This window comes from Oryctolagus cuniculus, chromosome 11, assembly GCF_964237555.1.
Source record: "Oryctolagus cuniculus chromosome 11, mOryCun1.1, whole genome shotgun sequence".
Classification (NCBI taxonomy): domain Eukaryota; kingdom Metazoa; phylum Chordata; class Mammalia; order Lagomorpha; family Leporidae; genus Oryctolagus; species Oryctolagus cuniculus.
The window spans coordinates 16775441-16798944 of record NC_091442.1 but is presented as its reverse complement, the minus strand read 5'-3'; the positions used below and the strand labels follow the sequence as shown (position 1 = coordinate 16798944).

General features: G+C 52.3%; 1 protein-coding gene and 1 long non-coding RNA gene across 13 annotated transcripts in view; one reads left to right on the top strand and one right to left on the bottom strand.

Moving 5' to 3' along the window:
- Positions 1–11197, top strand: part of LOC127491113 (uncharacterized) — a 35464-nt gene extending 24267 nt beyond the window's left edge. The window contains exons 2-3 of the long non-coding RNA XR_011379887.1: positions 10172–10300; positions 10992–11197. This is a non-coding gene — a long non-coding RNA (uncharacterized lncRNA). The remainder of the gene's footprint in view (positions 1–10171; positions 10301–10991) is intronic.
- Positions 1–23504, bottom strand: part of PTPRT (protein tyrosine phosphatase receptor type T) — a 1128555-nt gene that overhangs the window by 16267 nt on the left and 1088784 nt on the right. For 6 of the 12 annotated variants that reach the window (XM_070051826.1, XM_070051827.1, XM_070051828.1 and 3 more), the window contains 8 exons: positions 22349–22446; positions 20068–20127; positions 19236–19352; positions 16046–16200; positions 13207–13342; positions 11191–11340; positions 9570–9743; positions 6753–6884 (listed from right to left, as the gene is read on the bottom strand). In XM_070051826.1, coding sequence (XP_069907927.1) covers positions 6753–6884; positions 9570–9743; positions 11191–11340; positions 13207–13342; positions 16046–16200; positions 19236–19352; positions 20068–20127; positions 22349–22446 — 1022 coding nt within the window. The remainder of the gene's footprint in view (positions 1–6752; positions 6885–9569; positions 9744–11190; positions 11341–13206; positions 13343–16045; positions 16201–19235; positions 19353–20067; positions 20128–22348; positions 22447–23504) is intronic. The other 6 variants (XM_051846098.2, XM_070051829.1, XM_070051830.1 and 3 more) reach the window with 1 other exon arrangement.

Here is a 23504-nt window from a genome sequence, read left to right as displayed (position 1 = left end):
CCAAGGGACTTCTCTTGTGAAAATGCCTCGGGTCAGGGACACAGGGACAGAGACCTGTGCACTGTTGTTGAGGAGCCAGAAAGTAAAAAAGGGAGGTTGAGAGTCATGGAGTCATTGCAGGGCAGAAGGTGAGTCACTGTGCCATGTGAGCCTGCTCCTCCCCTCCTAAATAATCTACATAGAACAGCCTACAGTGTGGAACTGAGTTTTGCTCCCTATGTGACCCAGAAAGGGAACCGGGACCACATGCGTGGGTGGAGGAGCCAGGCAATGGGCATCTAAGCATCAGCCGTTTACAGAACTCTCGGAGAAGGGAACCTTATGGTTTGTTGAGACCTTGGAAACCAGGGCCACAAGGGCCCAGTTGATCCCAAGGGCATGCTTATGTTAGTGCCACCTTGGCATTTTCTGCCTTAGGAAACTTTAGAAGTTGGTTGTCTCCAATGACAGATCCAAGTTCTTTAGCCTTGAGTCTGAACCAAGTGGCTCCTCCCACCTAATCTCCTGCTGGCGGCCCCTACTCCTTTCTTCCCCAGTGGTCTGTGCCGTGTGGCATTGCTTTCCACCACACACACCAACAGGTTGCCGTGATGACCACACCTGGGAGGGGAAGCCCCCCCCCCCCCAGCTGTTGCTGATGATTTAGGAATGGTCGTGCATCTTCCAGAAGAGAAGAAAACCTTTTGCCACTTATTGTCAGGGTGAGTTAAACCAAGCAAAAGCCCTGGGGCCCGTGTGGACGGCCGTGAAACAGCTGCCATACATTATTCCACCTAGTGATCACCATTGCTGTTTGGGCCATGAAAAGATGTCCTTCGGGAGTGCAAGTTCATGCGTGAAATGTAACAAATGCAGAGACAGCCTCCCTCATTAAACATCTTTTTCTTGCTGATGGAAACAGAAAGCTTGTTAGTCGCTGGAATAAACATGTGCTGATGAATTGAATGAAAACTAGCACACAGGCCCATTCCTGCAGTAAACGATTTCAAAGTGTCTTTTAGTGCACTGAGGATACAATGCCAAGGAGTATCACAGCCTCAGAGGCGCAGGCCTCTACTTACCAAGGACCTTGTGATTCATGGAGGGGTGGGGACAATTAATCTCCGGCCACTTAAAGGTGAAGTGATTTAGTATTTTTAAGAGAGAGTCACCAGAATTGGTTTTAAAATTCAGGTTAGTGGTCATAAAATTCATTTAACCAGAGCCTATAAAGAGCCAGACATCTATAATTGGCTCTGACAATGTGGGTGGGGCTAATAGGAAGGAAGGGGCAGAGAGAGAGAGAGAGACTCACAGTCAGTAATGAATGCCCATTTGCACTTCTCTCAATTCACTATCTCAAAAGCCCCATGAAATGGTGATATGATGTCCACGTGCTGGGGGGAAGGGGTGGGAGGCAAGGCTCATGGCAGGTGTCAGCAAGAGACACAAGGGAGACTGGTAAAGAAAGCAGCAACTTTTAGGGAGAGGGTGGCCCAGCCAGAGTGGCAGGAGCGAGAGCAGAGGAAGGTGGGAAAAAAAGTTTGGGCGGCAGGGGGGAGGGGAAAGTGTGCTGCTGGCCAGGCCTGAGGAGCTGAGGCCGGTGTCGTGTTCAGCCTACGCCATGAGCATTCCTGGGATATGAACCTCACATTGGTCCCCACTGACACCTCAGCTGGAACTTGGAAGTGAACATGAGAATAGGAACCTCTTGGGATTCCCAGAAATCTTTGGGATTGGACATTGGGCTTTGCCACAGGATGGGCAACAGGGGATAGAGCCATTTTATTTAAATTTTCAAAGCCAGAAAAATCTTGGCTGAACTCTGGATGATACAAATCTAATGGAGGACACTCCTGAGATTTGGAAAAGAAACTGGCTCTGGGCAGCACAGCAAGGAAGTGGCAAAGCTAGACCTGAGCTCAGGTCTCTGCCCTGACTTCTGATGGCTGTTACTCCATTATTCCCATGGGGACAGAGACCTGCAAAGTCAGACGTGAGGCTGGCTGAGACACAGGGTGGGCACATTCCGTGTGGTTGGCTCACACGTCAGCACAAGCCGAGATAAAAACAGGGATATCCATGCTTGCTATTTGCCCTGCAGGCACAATGATAGGAAAAAAGCACCTCTGAAATAGCACCCCTGAGTCTCCCTTGGGAGGATGAGGGGCTTGCAGCTCTTAGTTCCAGAAGCTTTCACGTCCATGGGACTACATCCTAGCCTTCCCTCTATTCTTGCAACCAGCCTCGCCTTTCCACCGGACTTTTTACCACCTGATCTCTCATGCTTTCCACAGTGCGAGCTTCAGAACTGGGCAGCTCAGTTCCAGTTCCAGCTGTGGGATCGTGTTTGTTTGAAAGAAGGAAACATCTCTGCCTGTTCCACCTACTCAGGGGGCAACAGATCAGTGATTGGCAGGCACAGTTAGACAATGGCAGAAATCTTGACCCGCTGTGGCAAGAGGGTATAGGCAGAAGGCAGTGATGGGCTGTGTGACCTCAGACTGCTTCCTTGCCTGGCCTCATTTTCCTGACCTGCACAGTGAACTTGGTAGTCACGAAAGTAGGGTCTAAGTGAGGAGGAGAACGGGCAGGTCAGGCTGTTGTCCTGGAGGGAAAGACATCAGCTCTCGGGCTTTGGGCTAGAATCAGAGAGTATCTCGTGTATTCTGTGTGTGGCCTGTAGATCCAAAGTTCAGTGAGTTAACTCATCAGTAGAGTTTGAGAAACAAGAGCAACAAGGGAAGACATGGGGACTACTGAAAGGTGTTTGAAGGATATCTGGATTATAAAATCTCAAAGATTCAAGCAGGGTAAATGGTGCTTCCTAGAATCAGTGACCAGTCAGATAGTGAGAAATGCAGGGTACACTCCAACAACAGCCCATGTAACAAGCCAGCCGTGTAGTCAGGACAAGCTGCAGCACTAGCACTTGTGTGGAAGCCACCAAAGGGAGGCTGGGTCTCACTGATTCCCAAACCTGAGTCCAGGAAGATGGGGTGCTTGTATCCTGCTGGATTCCTCTGTGGCTGTGCCTCAAGCTTGAGGGAAATGGGACACATCCCTGGACGCTGTCTCTTCCATCCCTTTTGGTTTGTGCTCAGCTTCTTCCTGCCCCACAAAGGTCTGGGAGGGGATGATTCCAGCTAAAGATAATTGCATCCTGTCTGCTCTGAGAGACTGGGGGGAGGTCACTTCAACAGCATCATTTCTTCATGGGGAGATTTCTGTGCCTCTTTTGTCCTCTGTCACATCTAGGTCTGTGTCTGCCACGTGGTAGGTTCTCAGTCAGTGTACATTGTATGCTGATGAATGAGTGAATGAGGCCCAGAAACATGCTCCTTGACCTCTGAAAGGCCTCCCTCTGGGCTGGCGAGATGGCCTCGGTAGGTGAAGTGGGCCTTCATCGCCTCCTTGGCACTCTACCTTCTGCTCTCTTGTGGCCTTGCCTTTGGACTCTGAGTGCGATGTGGGTTTCTCCAGCTTGAACCGCTTTCCATTCCAACACCAAATGCTGACTCTAGCTCTTCCCATCATTTCTGTCTCACACCCTCCCCTGGCTGTGATGCTTATTAGCTCAGGTCTGAATTGCTGTTTATTTCCATGGCTGCTGGAACAACTACCACAAATTCAATGGCTTAGAACAACCCAGATCTGTAGTCGTACAGTTCTAGAGGTCAAAATGCTGAAATGAGCATTAAGGGGTTAAGATCAAGATGTGAACACAGCTCTCTTCCTTCCTGGAGTCTCCGGAAACAATCCATTTCTTGCCAATTCCAGCTTCTAGAGCTTGCCAGGATTCTGTGGCCTGTGCCTGGATCTCTCTGGTTTCTACTGCGTTGTTCATGTCACCATATATGGATCCATTTGCTGCTTTTTTATAAGGACGCTTACATTGGACCTAGTTAAATAGTGCAGGATAACTTACCCTCATTTCAAGATCTTTAACTTCACCGCATCTGCAAAGTACTTTTTGTATTGGGAGGTGACAGCTTCAAATTAGAACATGGACATCCCTGGAGGGCCCTTGTTCTGTTTAACTCACAGCCCCACTTCATGACCAGCACGGAGGATCTTCTGAGTCTTCCATGGTGAGGGTGGCAGGCCTGTAAGGATGGTTCCCTTCTGCTGTTTCCTCCCTGTGAATGCTGGTCTATCCAGAGAGCCCATGGACTGTGCTGTTGGATGTAGCTGAAAAGGTTCTTTCCAAGAGATCTGAGAAGCCATGTTGCCATTTGCTGGATGCTCTGGTTGCAGGACTTTTTGCTTCACTAATCTAACAACAGAGTTCTGGAGCCCTAAAGAGCTGGAAAAAAAAATCTCTAAGGTTGAATGCAGAGGGTTGGAAAGTCTTTATCTCGAGCCCCCATTGATCATAATTATCTTTGAATAGCAGCTACTGTGGAGAGAGGAGGAATACTTGTGGCTGGGGATGGCTGATCGAGCGACACCATGCAGGACGCCGAGCAGAGGCAGACATATTTGGCCAGCCGCGCAAGAAAATGAGGCATCTGAGAACTCACATCTTCTCCTCAGCCTTATTTTGCTGCAATTTGCAGATAGCTCTGCCTGACCCCCAGCACGAATCCTGTGGTCAAGCTGCAGGATGCAGCCCAGGTCTCTTGCGAGTAGTCTAGCAAAGCTTAGGTCCTGAGGCAGACCTGTCCATGTGCTGGGCTGGTCCAAGCTGTGGGCTGCTCTGGCACGAGCAAGCTGGCAGACAGGGGCTGATGCCACTTCAAAGAGCCGCCCCTCCAGGTGCCAAGGGCAGCTTTTCTATGCTCACGCTGTGTCATTGTTTATTTTCGCGAGGCACCCAGCTGCTGCCGTGATGATATTTATATCAATAAGTGCTCTATTCATCTGCCGACTTCAGGGGATGCGTGCCAGCTGCATATGGCAGCCAACCTCGGGGCACTCTGAGCCTGATGCTTCTGCATTTAGAGAATGGATTCTCAAAGGCTGGATTAACATCTGGGGCTTAAAGAGCCGTCCTTCATCCAGGTCCCATTCTGAAAGGAAGCCCTTGCTTCTGATATGTCCCAAAGTGAGGTTCTTTGAAACACCTCCTGTGTGCCTGAGCTCTGGTTTTGCAAAAAGGATTTTGGGAGAACCAAAAAAAAAAAAAAAAAAGAAAGAAAAAAAGAAAACAAAGCAGCACAGAGGCCTTCGTAGGCCCTACTTCACGCCCAGGGGCATGGGACTGCGTCCACTCTTACTTTTTTCAGTCAAAGGAATAGGGTGGTGATGCTTCCGATTCTGGAACTCTCCAGGGAACTCTGTAGAGTTCTCCATTGGCCGGAAATTGATTTTTACAGTAACCTCAGTTTCCAGCCTTCCGTTAGTCAGGACCAAGCCTCGGAGTCAGCCGTGGTTCCTTTTCCTCTCTACCAGGACAAGTCCTTAGCTCAGCCTTGGGGAGCTATCCTGGGCTAGCAACACCCCGAGGAGCACCAGGAGCAGATAGGGAGTGATGGGGGGGGCCCTAGGCTTTCCCCTCCTGCTTCCACACAACTACCTCTTGGTCACCCCAGCCTCAAATACTGCACTTGCAACAGAAGCTGTTTATGTGGCTTTTGTGGCTTACAAATCAAATCTGCTGACTGCCATGCTGTAGTTCAAGGCCCAAGCTCCTCCGCCCAGCACAGAGTTGGGCCCTGCTGCATTTTCCAGTCTCCCTGTGCTCCTCTCCTCTGGACACACCCCAGGCCCCAGCCACATTGGAATAGAAGCTGTTTTGCAAACAAGCCTACACACCACACACATTCACCCACCATGCCTTTGTCCCGGCCATTCCCTCTGCCTGGAATGCCTTTTCCCTGCTCAATCACCCACCATACTCCAACTCTCCTCTGCCTTCTTCAAGGCCAAAGTCACCTTCTTTTTGAAGTCTTCCTTCACCCTCTGGGCAGAATTAATTGCTCCCTGCTCCCGGCCAACACAGCACTTTGTTGCTGACCTCTATTATAGCACTGCCACATGAGGTGGGGACAAGCTGCTCATCTGTCTCTGTAGCGGGACCGTGAGCTCTGGAGGGCCGAGTCTATGGCTCAGATCCATTTTTTAAAAAAAATTTATTCTAGCACAAGGCCAGAACTCACATGGGAGTGCACTGAGTTACTTTGAGTCTTCTTCAAGGCAATGAAAGGACAGTTTTTCTAAAATCGCAAAGGCCATTCTCACCTCGTCCACCCCTGCCATAGCAATGTGAGCTCCAGAAGCTATTTCAGGGACTGTGTCCCGAGTACGAGGATACGCCCTGGGGTACATGGTACACGGAGCTGCCAGAACCCGAGGGCCAGGGCATGAAGGCTGCTGGGACGGCAGAGTCAGCAGTGAGGAAGCCAGGACTTGGTGGGGTGTTAAGTGGACAAAGTCTCCAAGGTGCGCGCTCCAGGCTGGCAGTGAAGAGCCGGTGTGGCCAGGCATCAGAATGGTCTTCAGGGCAAGAGGTGTGCGTGCATGTGAGTTGGGGGAAGGGGTACTCTTCTGGCCCTGCCAGTTCTGTGGGATATGGACCAGTGCCTGGGGGAAGGAACCACGGTGTCTGCTCCTAGAGGGAGCTGCACAGAGAAGACAGCAGTGGGAGTCCTTGCTGCAGGTCTGGAGGTGCAGGGCCCCGTGGGAGACTTTGCCTCTGCAAGCAGCAGAAGTATGCCAGCCTCACGCACACGGCCAAGCAGGGCCCACCATGGGTTCGCCCTCCAACTCCAGAGCGTGGCTCCTCTGATCCATCTGGCACAACCCAGGGATGCTGCGGGGCTCCCTCCTACCTGGGCAGTGTCCATCTCATTCAGCATCACCACGGAGGAGCAGTTATAATCGAACACCAGCCTCCAGAAGTCTGCCACGGTGTTGGGTAAAGGGTGCTGGGTGACCACGAAGGCGGCGGGCTGCTTGTGGCTCTGAGGAAGGAACGACAGAGGCTTCGTGAACGGCACAGCCATCAGGGGTGCTCTGAGGATGAGGAGGCCTGCACGGCTGCCCCAAGCCTGCCAAATCAATTTCACAAAGCACCTGCCCATTCTGTTATCTCTTGGTGCCCTGGTAGCAAAGGGGACCTTCTCAGAATGAACGTTCTCTTCCAAACTAAGACATTTCATTAGGAAAGTGTCACTCAGACAGGGATCATCCAAATAAATTATTTATGTACTGATGCTCAGCAAATAATCATCATTACAATGTGAAATGATTCTAGGAGCAGCTCTGTCCTGCTGGGCAGATACCTTGTGCGATACAAGGGATCTTGCAAATCCCTGTGCCCTGGGTGCTGGGGGAAGGCTCCGGCTGACCACCTGGGGCTCTTACATTGCAGGAGTCTCACTCGTGCCCCCGTGACTGCAACGAGGGCTGAGCTGGCCTAGAAGAAGAGGGGCACTGTGTTCTGTAGCAAATAGAGCAGAGGGAGGCACCAAGTATTAGAGTTAGGGGAGCCTGGTATTCAAATCCAGTTTGCCACCTATAGGTTGTGAGTCATTCATTCATTCACCCATCCACCCATTCACGCAAACATCATTTGTACAGTGCCTCCTGGGGAAGAGAGGGGGTGCTAAGCACCAGTCAGTTATGAGAAGGCTGCAAAGCTCACATTCTTTTTCTGGGAAATGGGACTGCTACAGCACAGGGATGCTTGTCACATAGGCTGGATGAGATTTGCTTGTGAGAAAAGCAGGGGTCTCACAGTAAGCCCACCAGCAGGGCAGAAGCATGCCTGATGGGCTTACACCTTCGGCACCAGCATTGTGGCCGACACACACTTCAATGGATGTGCCATCATTCAGTCCTGAATCATTGCAGGTAGGGAGAATGGCCTGTGCGGGTCTGGAGGCTTTCATCTGTCACAGCACCCTGTGGGAAGATGCTGGAACGATTCGAGAACTTTCCCACTTCACAGCCCACGTTCTCAACATGTTTTCTTGGGAGACGGTTGCTGTGGGAGTAGCAGCTGTTTCCAGTGAAGTCAGAAGGAAGGAGGAAGGATACCTTGGCAGAGCAGGGTGGTGTCTTGTGAATGTGGGTGTCCTGTGTGCACTGGAGGGTCCTGTCTTCCAGGGGCCTTCTGCTGGCCACTGGAACAGTTAGAAGAGGGTCTGGGAGGGCAGGCTGATTAGTTTCTCAAAAGCCAAACTCTCTTGATAGACAGCATTGTCTTTGAGCCATTTCCAGACACAGAGTTCAGACACTTGGCACTCACATCGCTGGCTCCACTCTTTCTGAGCTAGCTGACCTTGAACAAGTGAAGGAAATACTCTGACCCTCAATGCCTTATCCAGAAAACTAGGGATACTAATACCCAAATGCAAAATGAGATAGTACAAGCCCAGGGCCCGACATGGTGCCCAACGCTCAGTGAATGTTAGTTTTCTTTCCTTTTTCCCTGTCTCTGTGATAAATGCTCTATTAGGCCAGCACGCCTGACAAAGCCTTATCTGAAAATATGTTCATGATCCGTGCTCCTGCCGGGTTTCGGGGCTCAGCCAGCAATCCATTTCATGGATAACATCATCCTTTACCAGGGGAAACATTAAAAATTAACCCAGAGGACTTCATATTTTTCTGCTAGAAGCAAAGCTGCTATGGTTACCAGATAATGCACAGACCGAGCCGGAATACAGATAAGGACTCTTTTTTTAATGTAAGAAAGGCAAAGGCCCCTGTGATGGCTCACAGGAGAAATACCCGATGGACTAAGAGAATACAATCAGCCTCAGAGCTTGGCAGAAGGCTCCTGACTCCAGGCAGCATCTGACCTACTCAACAGAGGCCAGGGGCTGGTTTGATCTTTACTTGGAGAAGGGAGGAGAGAGGGAGTGCTGGGACACGTGGAGGGCAAAGCTAGGATGAACGTGAAAGTGTGGGTACCCTGGTGACTGTATATTTCACTCCCCACACAAACATGGCACACATGCATGCATACACATACACACATGTGCACACATTGAACCTGGAAGGTTGTAAGCTGATGGCAGAGTTCTTCTCTGCCCCTTCAGGATTTGCTATGAGCAAGACTCCCTGCTTCTCCATGTAGAGCCAGGGTTTTCAGGGAGGAATTGGGCACCTGTGGGAAAAGGCCAGGGCAACCCCCTAGAGTGCAGAGACAGCCCTTGACCTCCAATACTCTTCCTGCTTGCAATCCCTAGGACTCAGGGGGAGAAGTTTGGGTGGATCAGAGGTCAGAGAAGTAGTTGGGCTTAACCTCAGAAGAGAGCACCCCATGTTGTTATGTGTTCTGACGGGACAGCCACATGGACTGGATGGACATGACCTAAGACATGGTGTGGGTAAAGGGGCCTGGGAGAGCATCTTGTGTCCTTTGGCCTGGAACAGAGACTTCTGTAGCCTTACTGTGCTGTCATGGGAGCCTCCTTAAGCTTTTGGTCTATTGTTTCCAGGCTTGTTATGTGAGTGAAGAAGCCAACAGCACAGCTTATATCTAAGTTTGGAACAGAGCCTTGAGGGGATCAAAGGTCTTTGGGGCCAGCAGGCTAGAAGCTAGGGGGCCAGATGGTGGAGTCAGAGCCCTGGAGTCCAGCCCCCTCCACAGTGGGGAAAGCTATGCCTGGAATGCCAGCCGGCAGCTCTCTGCTTACATCCATCAGTGCTGCGTTGATATAGTTGCTGGATTCTCCATCCACTGAGATGAGGAAGGGCAGGCAGCGGTCCAGAGGCAGGACGTCCATGCTGCGGTTCTTATCATGGTTCCGGGGCAGGAGTCCGATGCTGCAGTCCTCGGGCCGGACACGGGGTGTCACGATGTTGAGGGTCTGTGGGACACAAAGGTAAACAGGCAGGCGCTACTCCAGTGATGGTTCATGAGCAGAAGAGACAGATGCGCTTAAGACTGGGCTGGCCAGGAGGTTGTGGGGAGATGGGAGTAGGAAGACACTAACAGGCATTAAACATCACTTTGAGACGTCATAGAGTGACAGCAATGATTTACCAGCACTCTTCTTAGAAAGGATTCTTAAACGAGCTGCCCAGGATGGATGGGGGACCACTGAGGGGCAGTCTCTTTCAGGTCTGGTCAGTTGTGGGGCTTGTGCCCTGCAGAGTAAGTCCTGCACATTTGGGGCCAGAGCTGAACTGCCTCAGCCAACTGGCAAGAAGCAGGGTGCGATGACCAGGATCCTGTTTCCTCCATCCCTCAGCACTCTCTCTCTGCTCTAAACCAATACTCTCTCTTTGCTTGCAGGAGCATTAATGTATTGGCCTGGCTAGGGTAACTGCCTTTGGAATCATGGACCCAGCATCCATTCACCCACGAACTTGAATCCAGACCTGGAGCTGTCCTGCTATCTGGTTTTCAGACCCTGTTGCCCAGGTATGGCCCTAGCACTGATCTTGGGATGAAGGGCTGGCTGCACACTGGCTTTTCTGCACCCAGTGAGCTACACCATTCAGGCCCCTTAGACCAAAATTGCCACAACTCTGACCACACGGGCTCCTAGATGGGAGCTGTGATACCTGAGCTGTGCTCTTGGGTGGGGCTTCTCACCTAAGATCTTGTCACACTGCAGGTTCTCATTCAGTAGGTCTGGGTGGGGCCTGAGTGTCTGCATTTCTAACAAGCTGCTGGTCCCTGGAGCACACTGAGAAAATACTAAGAAAATTCACACCCATGTGTACAAACTTGTATCTGTCCACAACCAGGACTAGAGCTAAATAAGCTCTCAGTTCACAAACATGGTTGTGAGTCTAAGCACTGATTGGTTCAAGGTTGCTCATGGCTCTGCATCTTAGGTTCTGGGATGCAATCTGTCACTGTCTAGAGCTACAGACAGTGAAAACAGATACTCACAAAGACCTACACATGTACCCAGAACCACAGATGCTGGCGGGGTCACTGTCAGGGACTGAATGTTTGCATCTGGCCCCAAATCAGACACTGCAATCCTAATCCCTGATGCGATGGCATTGGGAGGAGACTGGTCATGAGGGTGGAGCCCCCGTGGACAGGGTCAGTATGGGAAGAGACCTAAGAACCTGCCTCCTCTCTGCTTTCTGCCATGCAGAGACAGCGACAGGGGACCTGTCCACAAGCAGGAACGTGTGCCCTCCCTAGACACTGAATCTGGGGGCAGCTTCACCTTGGACTTGTAAGCATCCAGAAATGCAGTACGTAAAAGTCCTTTGTTTCAGCCACCCAGCCTAGTGAAACTTGTTGTAACAGCCCAAACCCAGCCAGCCACGGAGCCTGGGATTTGCTCATACCTGAAATTCATCTTTGATTTGGCTGGAGTTCGTCTGGGGGTCCAGCCTGCTGATGTTGTAGTAGAGTGAGCGGAACTCGCACACGGGGATGGCGGTATTGCCGCAGAGGCACGCTTCCAGGATGGCGTCATGCACAAACACATACTGCTCCTGCAGAGCCCAGGGCAGAGAGGACAGGGCACGAGATGAGAACTGTGGCCTGGCGTTTCACTTTGCAGCTGTGAATAAAGGCCTGATTTATACCGAAGAATCCTTATTTTATTTTCCTGATCCTGTGACGTGAAGGCCAAGTCTCCATGTTTCATACTGACTGAGCTACAGTGAGCTTTATTCCTCGTCTAAGACAGAACAGTAGAATCACTGATAACCATGCGGGACTTCTGGACTTGCAGCAGGTGCTCTTGCTGCCTGCCCACCTCCTCAGCTTTCACTTTTACCTCCTCAAAGCTGCTTGCAGCAAATACCTGAAATTTGCTGCTGAAGCCTTCCTTTTTGGTTCCAGGAGTCTTGTCCTGTGTGCAGGACAGCCAACAGGGTCAATGAGTTACTGGTGTGGGAAGTAGGCCTCCAGCAATGAGAGACATGAGTTGGGAATAAAAACCCCTTAGATGGGATACTGGGAGATAAAACTTGCACACTGTTTCTCCGAGTCCGAGGTCTCTACCAGGATCAGGCCCCAGCGGCCTACATGCTTAACCTGATAGAGTACCCCCCCCCCCTTTTTTTTGCTTCCTTCCCTCCTCTGTCTCACTTTCCACAATCCAACTAGTGTATCTTGGGATTATCTCCCAAAGAATTTGGTTGCCCTCAACCCTTGTCTCAGAGCCCAGTCCTAAAAGAGGCACTGTGCCCTTTCTCATCTCAATTCTTTGTAGCTGCCCTACTCTTCTGAAATTCCACCCCCCACCTTTTCTGTAGATTCCATTTTTTTTTTCTCCTGGAAAGACCCCTCTTAACACACACTAGGCAGAAGTTGTTACTGTGAGACCTTGGTACATGTCTGTTGAGTGATCTTCGCCCTGCAGAACTGGGCCTATCTCTGTGTCAAGCATTATCCAGATGCCTCACAATGCACCTGCACTGAAATATGTCTCTTCCGCCAGGTGGTGAGGACCCTGTGTCTCACCCCAACAGCGAGCCTGCCTTCTGCACGCATGACCTTGGGAGGCAGTTTCCCTGGCTTGAGTGTGAAAAACCTGGAGCCTGGCCAATGTGAGTCAGCTCAGAGGCTGCAGCAGGATTTTACGGTGTAGACATACCTGGCACTAGGGATATTCACTGAAGAGCCAGAGTGATTGGCTGTGCCCAAAGTGACAGCCAATTTCCCTTGGCAGGGCTGGTGTTGTGTGCAGCCCCTAATCTGTCGCAGTCTTCACTAGAACCAGAATGTGGGCCCATTACAGGAAGCACAGGCCAAGGCATGGTGGAAGGGGATAGGCGGATGACCTGGGGCAAACAGCATGGGCTCACATGGTCCCAAGTTCTACCCCAGACTGGCTTAGTGACACACTTTCACACCTTCTTCATTGATAAAATAGGGAATGCACGCTGCCCAGCTCACAGGAGATGTGTCACACTGAGGATGAACTCCCTCCCACGGCCCTCGGTCTTGGGCTCTCCAACCAGAGATGCCGGAAGTTCCGGCTGTGTATCCTCATTCTTGGAACTCACAGTACTTAGCTCAAGTACTCAGTAACTGAGGCACTGACTCAGTGCTTGGCGCACAGTAGGCCATCAGTAAATCTTGGCTTTCCCTTTCTCTCTGGTCCTTCACCCAAGGAAGATTAAGGAAGTCCCAAAAGTTGCCATTGGTGGCTTGGATGACTTCAGCAGTAGGGAACGCGCCACGGTTCGTTGGCTGGTGGAAGTCCCTGCTTGGCTGGGGCATCCTAGCTTCTAGGGTGTCTTACCAGGGCAGCCTACGTGTTTACTTCTACTTCCCCTGTCCCTTTGAGCAGCATGGCCCCACCATGGGTCTCTCTGTTCCACCTGCTTCTTCAGTGCTCCAGGGCTCACCTCTGTCTGCACCAGGTTGACCCTCTGGGCCCGGAGCTCACGCACACAGTTGAAGATGTCCACCACTCCTTCGTTCTCTGCCATGTCAAGCATGGTGTCAATGGCGATAAAGCAGCCAGTCCTCCCGGCTCCAGCACTGGAAGAGAGGGTGGTCTGGGTGAAGGCTGGCGGGGTGGGACGAGTGCTGGCGAGGCCGCCACCATGCAGCTCTGCGCCTGAGGCAGCAGACTGCTGATGTCGGACACGACAGTCAGAATCCCGCTGCTCTGGGAGACACTGGAACAGCGGCTGATCTTAGAGCCCCAGCTCTGAGTTTGTGAAGGGCAAGGGTCATGCTTGCCTTTGGGGGCTGTTTTATTTTGACTCAATGAGCAAACACTTAGGCAGTGCTTGCAAAGTGCCAGACACTGCTCTACTTGCTTTACAAATGTTACCTACATTTCCCCTTTGTAGTCGTTGGGCAGTTTCTCATCCTGTTTCACAGATGAGAAAAACGAGGCACACAGAGCTTAAGCTTGTCTGGCTCCAGAGTGTGTGTTTTCACCCTTCCTTTCTTAATATCTACAGCACATGCTTAGACAGGAGTGTGCATCTGATGGATAAAGATAACCCATTTACATGGCACACAGCAGCTGACACGGCGCATGGCCCACTTGAGGTGCCTAATGAGCATGTCTTTCCTCCTCTATTCTGCAGTCAATGAGTTGATGGACAGAAGCAGTAAAGGAAAGTTGAGTGGAGATGAGACAGAGAGAAGGCAGAAGCCACCATCCCCTGAGCTCTCCCAAAGGCAGAGAGAATCCCACAGTTCCACGAACTTGTCCTTTCCCCTGGGCCACGAATCCAGAGCCTGGTTAAACGGAGTAGCTGGCAGCAATGGGACTTGTGCCCTGTGTCAAGTTTCCCAATACACATTTCATTTCTGGTCATTGATGGCTTTGTCAAGAAAATCTCAGATTACAAAATAGCAAGAGGGCTCAAGGATACCACAGTGGACCACTGTGAGCCCTTCTGGTGCTGAGTTCTAACACCATGGTGCTCAACCAGAGACAAACAGCACATTTGGGCCAGTGTTGTGGTGCACTGGGTTAAGCTGCCACTCACAAGGCCAGCATCCTGTATGGGCATTGTTTCGAGTCCTGGCTGCTCCACTTCCGATCCAGCTCCCTGCTAATAGAGGCTGGCCCAAGTGCTTGGGCCCCTGCACCCATGTTGAGGCCCAGATAGAGTTCTAGCTCCTGGCTTCTGTCTGGCCCAGCCTTGGGCATTGTTCCCACTACCCCTCTTTCTGTACCTCCGCCTTTCAAATAAGATCTTAAAAAACATTAGAACCTTTGCCTTAAAGATACACAGCTTGGAAAGGACAGGCCAGGAGGCCCACTACTTGCTTCCCTTGTGGAAACAAATGTCTTTATCAGCGTGGAACTCACAGGAAATACAAAGAGGAATAGAGATGGAATGAGATGGAAAAGCAATGCTGGCTGATCATAAATGCCCAGACCACGGGCCAGTGGCCACCACCACAGTGGACATGTGAGCCCACGGGAAGCCGAGTCTTCACTGCTGGTCAAGTGCCACAGTTTATTTCTTCCTTAGCTTGTTTCACACGGTATTTTAGGAGCTTTATGAGAGTTTGTTAATTAAAATGGAAAAGTAAAACCAAATACAACTCAGCATCAGAGAACATACCTCTAAAACATACAGTTGCCGTGGTTATCACCAAGTGAAATCTGACTTATTCCTGTCTTGGAACACCTCCCCCCACCCCCCACTTCTGACCCCACCAAAAGGGACTTGCCAGGGGGAGCCATGTCTAGGAGGGAGCACAAAGGGTCACTTACCCAACTCGTCTTCCCTGTCTTATCCTCAACACGATTTAGGGGAAAAGAACCAGCCCCAGAGGGGTTGGAACCCTGGATCCATCATCCGTGAGCAAGCTGGTTGGTGGTTGTGAGCGGTTTCCTGCCACAACATGCCTCCTCGGAGGGACCTTGTGTGGACTGAGCTATGTTTATTTCACCATCACACAGTAATTAAACACAATATTTGGAAGAGACTCCTGGTTCTATTACCCATCACCTGTGTGCCTTCAGGTAAATGACTTAACCTCTCTGGTTTCCTCTACTCTCATCCATAAAATGACACAATACTAAATTGGCCTATCTCACAGCACTGACGACATGCACACCTGGCATGTGACTATCTTTAAAAAGCATAACGCATGTAACTTGTGTAGCCGTGTGCCCCGGTCACACCATACCTAGGATGTACCAGGTGCTAGGCTTAGGAGTGGACATACAAAGATGAGTAAGACACAGCTCCTTCTTGTGACTGTCTGTGCTGTCCGTGTAGTCTCTACTGAGGATGCTGCAGGCCAGCAATCACTTTTGAACAGAACGTCAGTAAAGCGAACCCTGCTTCCGCCAAGGCGCCCTGTCCTCCCATTGCAGAAACGGGGGCGAGTGTCTGGAGAAGAGCATGGTGCCTATCCCGGCTTGGGCATGTGGCACCTGCATCTCCCTTCTCAGCATCTTGGTTTTCCCATCTGTGATGGGAGTGATAATAATGCCTCCCTCTCAAAGCTGGATGAGAAGCGGATGAAGTAGACGAAGCGGATGCTGCCAGCACCCACCCTACAGCCTCTGCAATTTTACGGTTTTACTGCAACAATGATTTTGCTCTTGTTAGACCTTGAAGCCTGGGTCTCCTGGAACTTGGCTGGCCATCGGGGACACAGGCAGGGGAGTCTTGCAGGAATAGAAGCAAGACAGCATCTCCTTTGCCCATAAAGCAGACCTGCCCAAGTGGGTGTGATTGGGCAGGGTGCGGGGAGGCTTACCTGCAGTGGACCACTATGGGCCCAGCTTCCGGGGGGTTGAGGAACTTGACCTGGCGGACGAAGCCCAAGAGGCCAGTGGCATAGCAGGGGACGCCGTGGTCAGGCCAGCTGGTGAAGTGGAAGAGGCGGAGCTCCCGGATCTCATGGTAGCCTTTCTGAGAAGAGAAGGGGTCTCCGTTCCTCCAGCTGCTGCCCTCCCTCCCCCAGCCCAGCACTATGGGGTACTGCACCTGCTGTACCAGGGCACAGGCAGGCCACCCAGCTGTCCTGAGAGGGCATGGCCTGCACAGGGCTCACAAGTGCTACTGCTCAGAGTGATTCTGTGACCACCCAAGCATGGGTGATGTACCAGTCATCCCTCTGAACACTTCAATGTATTAGTTTAGTTAATCCTCATATCTTCAGATTATTATCTCCATTCTATGGATGAGCAAACTGAGGCTACGCAAGGTTAACGTTAATCTTGAAGGCTGCAGGGAGCCAGGGGGGAGCTGCAGGATGCTGCACGGAAGGGCCAGGGCGTCCTCTGCCTGCACCACAGGAGGGCCCGGCAGCTGCGGTGGGCAGTGTGGATCTGGGTGGGTGTATAGAAGGCACTGCTGGTGCCCCCTCGGGTCCCTGCCCCTGGGTCGGGTACCCCCCATACTCTGAGTCTTTCCTTAAGACAGCTCAGCCCATCTTCAGAAAGCTGCTCTTGGCTGCACAGGAGCCCCCTTCCTCAGGGCGCTGGGGAGGGGCACACAGATGGCCTTCAGTGATGATGGAGACTTGGAGTGACCAAGCGGCTTTGTCCACTGCCCAGTTTGCCCAGGACTGAGGGATCTCCCAGAAGCAGAATAACTGGTGTCTCTTATGGGGTAGAGAGACCCTTCGTGCCAAGACTGGGCAGTGGACAGTGGGCAGTGCAACGCATAGCCCAGGGTGGCCATGGGATCTCACCGAGCAGGGCTCTGGCTGAGGCCGCATCCTTGCTGGGCCCCTTCTCCAACCCTGTCCAGCCTCCCTCCTGCCTTCTCCTGCAAGCTCTTCAACACATGATTCAGGGCACCCAAGTCCCTGCTGCTGCAGACTCCACGTCCAGGAAACGCAAACTAAGGAGCAGGACAAGAGGCAGAGTCCTCCAGGAAGCAGGGAAGAGAGGCTGGGATTAAGGCAGGGATGGGTGGGCTGAGCTGGGGGAGGAGAAAGTGGCTTTCGTAGCATAGCTGGCTGTTTTCTCCTCCATCCTCCAAGTCAGCCCAGCCCCGCAGCCCTCGCTGGGGGCCTCACCACCTATGCTCAGCTCTTTATCAAGGCTCCTCTCTCCCTGGGGGGACCGCGCCGTCTCCAAGGGTGGACGCACTTCCTGTTTGTTACTTCTGGTTCCCCAGCTCAGGAAGCGACTTGGAGCTGAAGTCCCTGGCTGTGTTTGCTGGGGGCCTGCCTGTGCACGGTGGAGAGGCTGGCTGAGCGGAGCTAAGCCTCAGAGGCCCTCAGGGTCTTTGGAGGGCGGCTCTCCAGGGGTACCTTTGTCTCTGGTGATTGTTTAAAAGAAAAACCAAGAAGACAGCCTGAGAAAGGACCCTAACTCCCCAGCACGCTTTTGCTGGCTGCGGCTCCGGCTTCTGTATCCAGGCTCTGGATCTCCACATGGGCCTCCGGAGCCTGGCTCCCCTGCCTCGAGGAGACCAATGAGGAGTGGTGGAAGCTCCGGAGGCGCCACGTGGATCAGGCCCAGGCCGGACATCCCTGGAGTCTCCGGCCTTGCTCAGCCCCTCAGCCTTCCCTCTCTGGTTTCCCTCCGCCTCCTACCAGTTTCCCCTGAGAGCGCTCCCTTGCTATAAAGGTGCACCTGAATCCTCGCCTCTGGCTCTGACCAAGGACAGCAGGCCAGCACCCACTGTTTCTGGTGGAGGAAGCGCCCACACTTCCTCACTTTTGCACCAGGATCTGTAGACTGCAGGAGCATCACGGCTGGGGAGGAGGGAGCTGCCAGGAGCAAATCCTGCACAGCAGACTACGCTGTGCACACAGGAGCGACCCTGGGCATGCTCTGGGCTCCAGCAGCTGGCTTTGACCTTGCAAGGACACATCCAAACCCTAAAGGTGTAGCTTTCAAAGCTTTCCAGCTCCCAGTGTTTCTGCACCCTCAGGCCTTTGGTCATGTGGCCAGCTGAACAGTTGCTTCTGGAAAATGGCAACTATGTAGCATCAGGTATGCAGTGTAGGAGGGAGCAGTAGGTTCCAGGTATAAGGTATGCAGTGTAGCGAGGGAGCAGTAGGTTTCAGGGGCCAGGAGTGACTCCTGGTTCTTCCACCACACAGCTGGGCAGCTGTGGACAACCCTCTTAAAACACTGTCTCAGTTTCTTCATCTGTATAGTGGGGACAATAAGAGCAAATACCTAACAGGAAGAATGAAGGGCTTGGGGATGATTAAATGAGTTAATCTGTGCAAAGCACTGAGAAACGCTCCTGGCTTATTAAGGAAATGTTAGCTGTCTCTATAACAGTAACCATACAATAACAATGATTACATCGTAATTAATTTTATAAATCAGATTATTTGTGATTTCATGCATTGTTCGTCAAACTGCTGCAACCCTGGCCTCCTTCCAGTGTCCAGACCAGCATTTCTCAGCCCTGACACTGTGGGTGCTGCGGGCTGGGTAAGCCTCTCTGGTTGGGACTGTGCTATGCCGTGCTGACTCTCCAGACACCAGTCATGGCCTGATCCCCTGCTGAGCTCTGATGGCAGAACATGGCTCCTGACACTCAGGAGTATCCTGAGGGAACCCATCACTCCCGGCTGAGAACCGCGGGCCTAGCACACAGCAGGGTCTGTCGCCCTCCAGACTGCCTGCTTCCTCCCCTCTGCCTGGGACAGTCTTCCTCCTGCCCGTTCCCTTGGCTGCTGCCTCCTTACCCTCACACTCTCCCCAAACGCCGCCTCTTCGGGGAGGCCTCTCTGGTCCCCCCACCCTCCTTGGATTTCCGTCTGCACTCTTTGCACGCTCCATTGTGGCTTTTAGCACAACGCATCCTTGTTCCATGGGTCCCACGGACGCACGGTGAACTGCGGCTGACTCCATTCCCTGCTCCCTCCCTGGTGCCAAGTGCAGAGCCGGACACAGAGCAGAGCCCGAGTCACTGTGATTGCTGAGTGGAGGGCGGAGGGCCGCCCCTGGCCACAGCGGAGGGAGCGGGCTTACCTTCTGCACCGTGAAGGTGCGGATGATGTATTCCGCCAGGGGCTCTGTTTCGATCAAGGTGACTTTAATATCTCCATAGACCTCCGTGTCATCCGGCCAGTACCGCACACACTTCACCTGCGGCCAGGTAAGAGACAGAGAAGGGGCAGCGATGAGGCTGGGTGAGCAGCTGACCGCGTGGAAGCAGCCGCTGCCTCTGTGGCCTTCCTGCTCCAATGAACCCCAGGGCAACTTTGGTGGCTCCGCAGCCCCCAGGGTTGTCAGCTGGCCAGGGACCCGCAAAGTGCACAAGGCCAAGCTCACTCCCAGAGGCTCTGGAGCCATTAGAAACAAAGCACTGTCATCTTGTGGAAATCAGGATTTTCAAGCGCATTGTTCACAACAAGTGATCAGCAGAACCAGGTGAAACAGGGGGTCTCATCTGCCCCATTTTCTAGAAGGAAATCATGCTCGTTTGGAGGTTTGGGCGACTTGTCCAAGGTCAAGGTCACGTGTGGTCAGTTTCCTCCCTTTGGCTGTGTCCCCTTTCTATGCTCAGGCTGGAGCAGCCGAGTGACACCAGCTGAGCTGGGATGAGAATACAGGGTGGGAGACGGTGAGGAGCTGGAAGCGGAAGTGGTTTGGAAGAGGGACATAATTAAGAGGTGGTCCCTGGGAGGGCCGGAAGGAGGAAGGCTCTCAGCTGGGGAATGGAAGCCAGGCTCAAGGGGAAGGCCCCGGCAGTGGGTGCAGGTGCTACGAAAGCCATTCCCACACTGGACTTTGTCAGTCCCGCTCCACGGAGGAAAAAGAGCTCACGGGTTTCCCCTTAGAAGAACAAAAGCATTATTACCATTCCGGGGGACGCCGCGCGGCCTAGAGTGGCGTTTCCCACAGTGTGTCCCGCTGGGCGCTAATAGGTGTTAGGTAAATAAAACAAAAAACAAGAAACAAAAACAACAAACAAAAAAAGGTTTTGTGGTCAAATGAGCTTGGGAAATGCTGGGTTAAACAACGTTAAGCGGGCCGCTCTGCTACGGGACTCCTCAGCTGCTTACATGGGCTACTGCTCACGTGTGTCAGGGCTCTCCCAGAGGGGCACGGAGGCCACAGCATTTCCCAAACGGATTTCACCAGGGAACCCTCTTCTCACTAAGCATCCTGCAGGCTGGCATCCCACAGAACCCACGTAGGGAAACACTGGTAGAGTACAACAAGGACTGGGGGTAAACGGATTCCTGGCTTGGTCCTAACACTCAGAAGCTGTGTAGCTTCCAGGAAGGGGTGCAGCCGCTCTGAGCCCCAGCTTCCGATTCATCGCCACAGCCAACCCCTCCTGACTGTTCACCATGCCTCGTGCTGCTTACTCAAGAGTCTACTAACGCTTCACCTGTCTCATGTCAGTTCCTTATCACCATCACCTTATGCAGCAGATAATACTATGCCCATTTTACAGATGAGGAATCTAAAACAGAGGGAGGCTAAGAAAATGGTTCAAGGCCAACAGTGGGCAAGGGATGGGGCCAGGACACAAGCCCAGCCAACCTAAACAGCCACCAGGAACACTGCTTTACACATGTGCTGGGAGACAGAATTCCAGAATGTGTTTAGCATCATGCCAGGCCACGAGCGGAAAGAGATTTTTTCTCATCCCCAAATCGAATTTAGATTCATGGCCCATTCATCATGGGAATTTGTTTCTATTGTGGCAAATTTTGTGGGCCAGGCTGGCTGTTATTGTCTGAAGCAGCTGTAGCCTGGGCCTAAGTCCCCGGGGAACAGTCTGAATGGAGGAATTACGAGCGCCAGAATGAGAGTCGAGGGTCAGACTTCACGTCCAGGCTCTGGCTGGGGACTCAGGGGCTCCTCCTCCCCGCTGAGTCTGCTTCCTCATCTGTAGAGCTGGGCAGGGGATGAGGTCATTTCTGCTAGGCCATGAGATGTCCACACCCTTTGCTGGATTACAACGCTCAAAATTCCCCTTTCTTCGCATTCACGGAGGCTTAGCCGCGTTATCTGCATGGATTATCTGGTTCTTGCCCAAACAAAATCGGACCTGCCCACTCTTTAGTTAGTTCCACATGAGACGGAGAGAGGCCCTTCTCAGTTATGGCGTTTGCACGCCCTGCCTTTCAACCCAGCCACCCACCGACCCGCATGCCACAGTGAACCAAGCAGGCAAAAGCAAGCTGGGCATAGCAGTCCCATTTCTAAGCCCTAGCAGTGGTCATGGATGACTTGGGAGAGAGTGGAGGCAGAGCAGAGAAGGAGATCAAGGCCTGAGCCATGAAGAATATCGAGAGATGCAGGTCATGGGGGAAAGAGCGAGAAACAAAGGGCCTGATGCTGCTGAGAGGCGGAGCAAGGTGAGAAAAGAGAGTGACGATTGGCTCGGTCAGCACGAGGGATGTCAGCCGTATCGACAGCGTCTCTGCTGATGGAATGGGGGAGCAGCCGCGTGGGGAGAGCGGAAGAGGATGGGGTGAAGGAGCAGAGCCCTGCGCCAGTCTTCCAAGTCTGGCAGAAAAGTGGGGACGCGAGAATAATTTCTGCTCGGCTGTTTTATCTTTAAATCTGGACGGTACTGAGCGCATCTGTATGCCAGGGAATAACCCAGCAATGAGAAAGAACCTCGTTTTTCAAGTCCGAGGGGGAGTTGAAAGCACTGTTGGGCAGAGTCCATGACTCAAGGCACCAGGCTCACCTTTGGATAGGCAGAGTCACAGCTTCTGCTGTGTCGGGTGGAGCCATGAGAAATGGCCATTTGAGGTCAACAAAAGCAGCCCCTTCTTGTGGCCAAACTTCATATCAGAGCGGGAGAATGAGAAGACAGCTGCGGATGCAAGAGGGATGGAAGCTTTCTGGGGTGAGGATGAGCGAATTCACGTCGGATGGCTTTGACTTTCTCAAAATATGAGATGACGTCATCAACAGGGTGAGGGTGGAAAAGAGGATGAGGGGCGCAGACGGAAAGGAGGCGGCCAGCATGTGAGCGAGGGTGAGGATGTCTGTCCTGGAGGCTGCTGGGAGGCTGACATCTTGACTAGGAGGCACTTAGCACACTGCAGGGAACTGGGGTGCTCGGGAGAGCACCTCCCACACCCTCTGCCCAGGCGACTGCGGGAGAAGCTTACCCTGCCCACTTCCACGAGGTTCGTGACCATGACGATGCTGGCGGAGTTCTCCTGCCAGATCATTCTCCAAAAATCCTTTACTGTCTCCTGCATGGGACCTGCCAAGGGAGAAGGTGATAGAGTTAGAGACGGCAGGTGCAGGGAAGCCCCCAAGGGGTTTGGCCCTCTTGGTTGACTGGTCAAGGCTCTATGCAGGTGAGCAAGAGTAAGGCCAGGTGATCCCTGTTAGGGCATCAAGTAGTTGAGATGGAGCCCTATGGGGCCAGATCACAGAATGGATAAGAAAAGCCACATTGCACACCTTCTCGGTCTACACAGAGCCTCTCCTGGAAGGCTGGCCACGGCCCCTCTCCCTGCTGTCATTCTCTTGTTCAGATCCTCCCACCAGCTCCACTTTCCCACTTTCCTCTCCCCACCCCCTTGTCTAGGCTATCTTATTGGCTGTGGCATATAGGGCTTTCCAAACACTTGGCTCAATGAGAGACAGGAAGTAAATGGGGGGTGGAGCTGGTAGAGAGCTATCCGCAACCAGATCCTGAGAGCAAAAGCATGGTGTGCTTAATTCTGAGCTTCACAAATGCTGGAAGCACTTGTCGAGAACCTGAACAGAGAGGAGGAGGAAGAAGAAAAAGACCTGGAGTGGGAAATAGGAGCCGACAGTCTACAGCAAGTTCTTTGGATATTACTCTTTAACTATGTCTGTGTTCACTGCAACAAGTATCATATCTATCAGAGGCACTGTCCAATGCTCTTCCAGATTCTCCCTAGGCATGGTGTCTTGCATTACGGCATCATTTTCTATAATACAGAAGGACCACACTTTATTTAACCAGGCTACCCATTGTTGGCCATTTCAGATTTTTCACTGTTTTGCTCTTGGAGATAAGACTGTGAAGAATGTTTCTATCTATAATTAGTTATAGGATTTATTCCCAGGAGGGTTTGAAGGGCATGGTCATTTTTAAGCCTCCTGATTACACGCATCCAAGGTGGTTTCCAGAGCAGTTGGTTGCATCTCTCTTATAGGCATGCGCCCACGGAGGAGGAGCGGCACCGTCAGCTCAGATCTCTCCAGTAGATGCTAATGGCACTGTCGGAGGCTGATGCTGATGCTTTTGCTGTGCCCTGGGCACCTCCCTCCTATAGCTGATCTCGT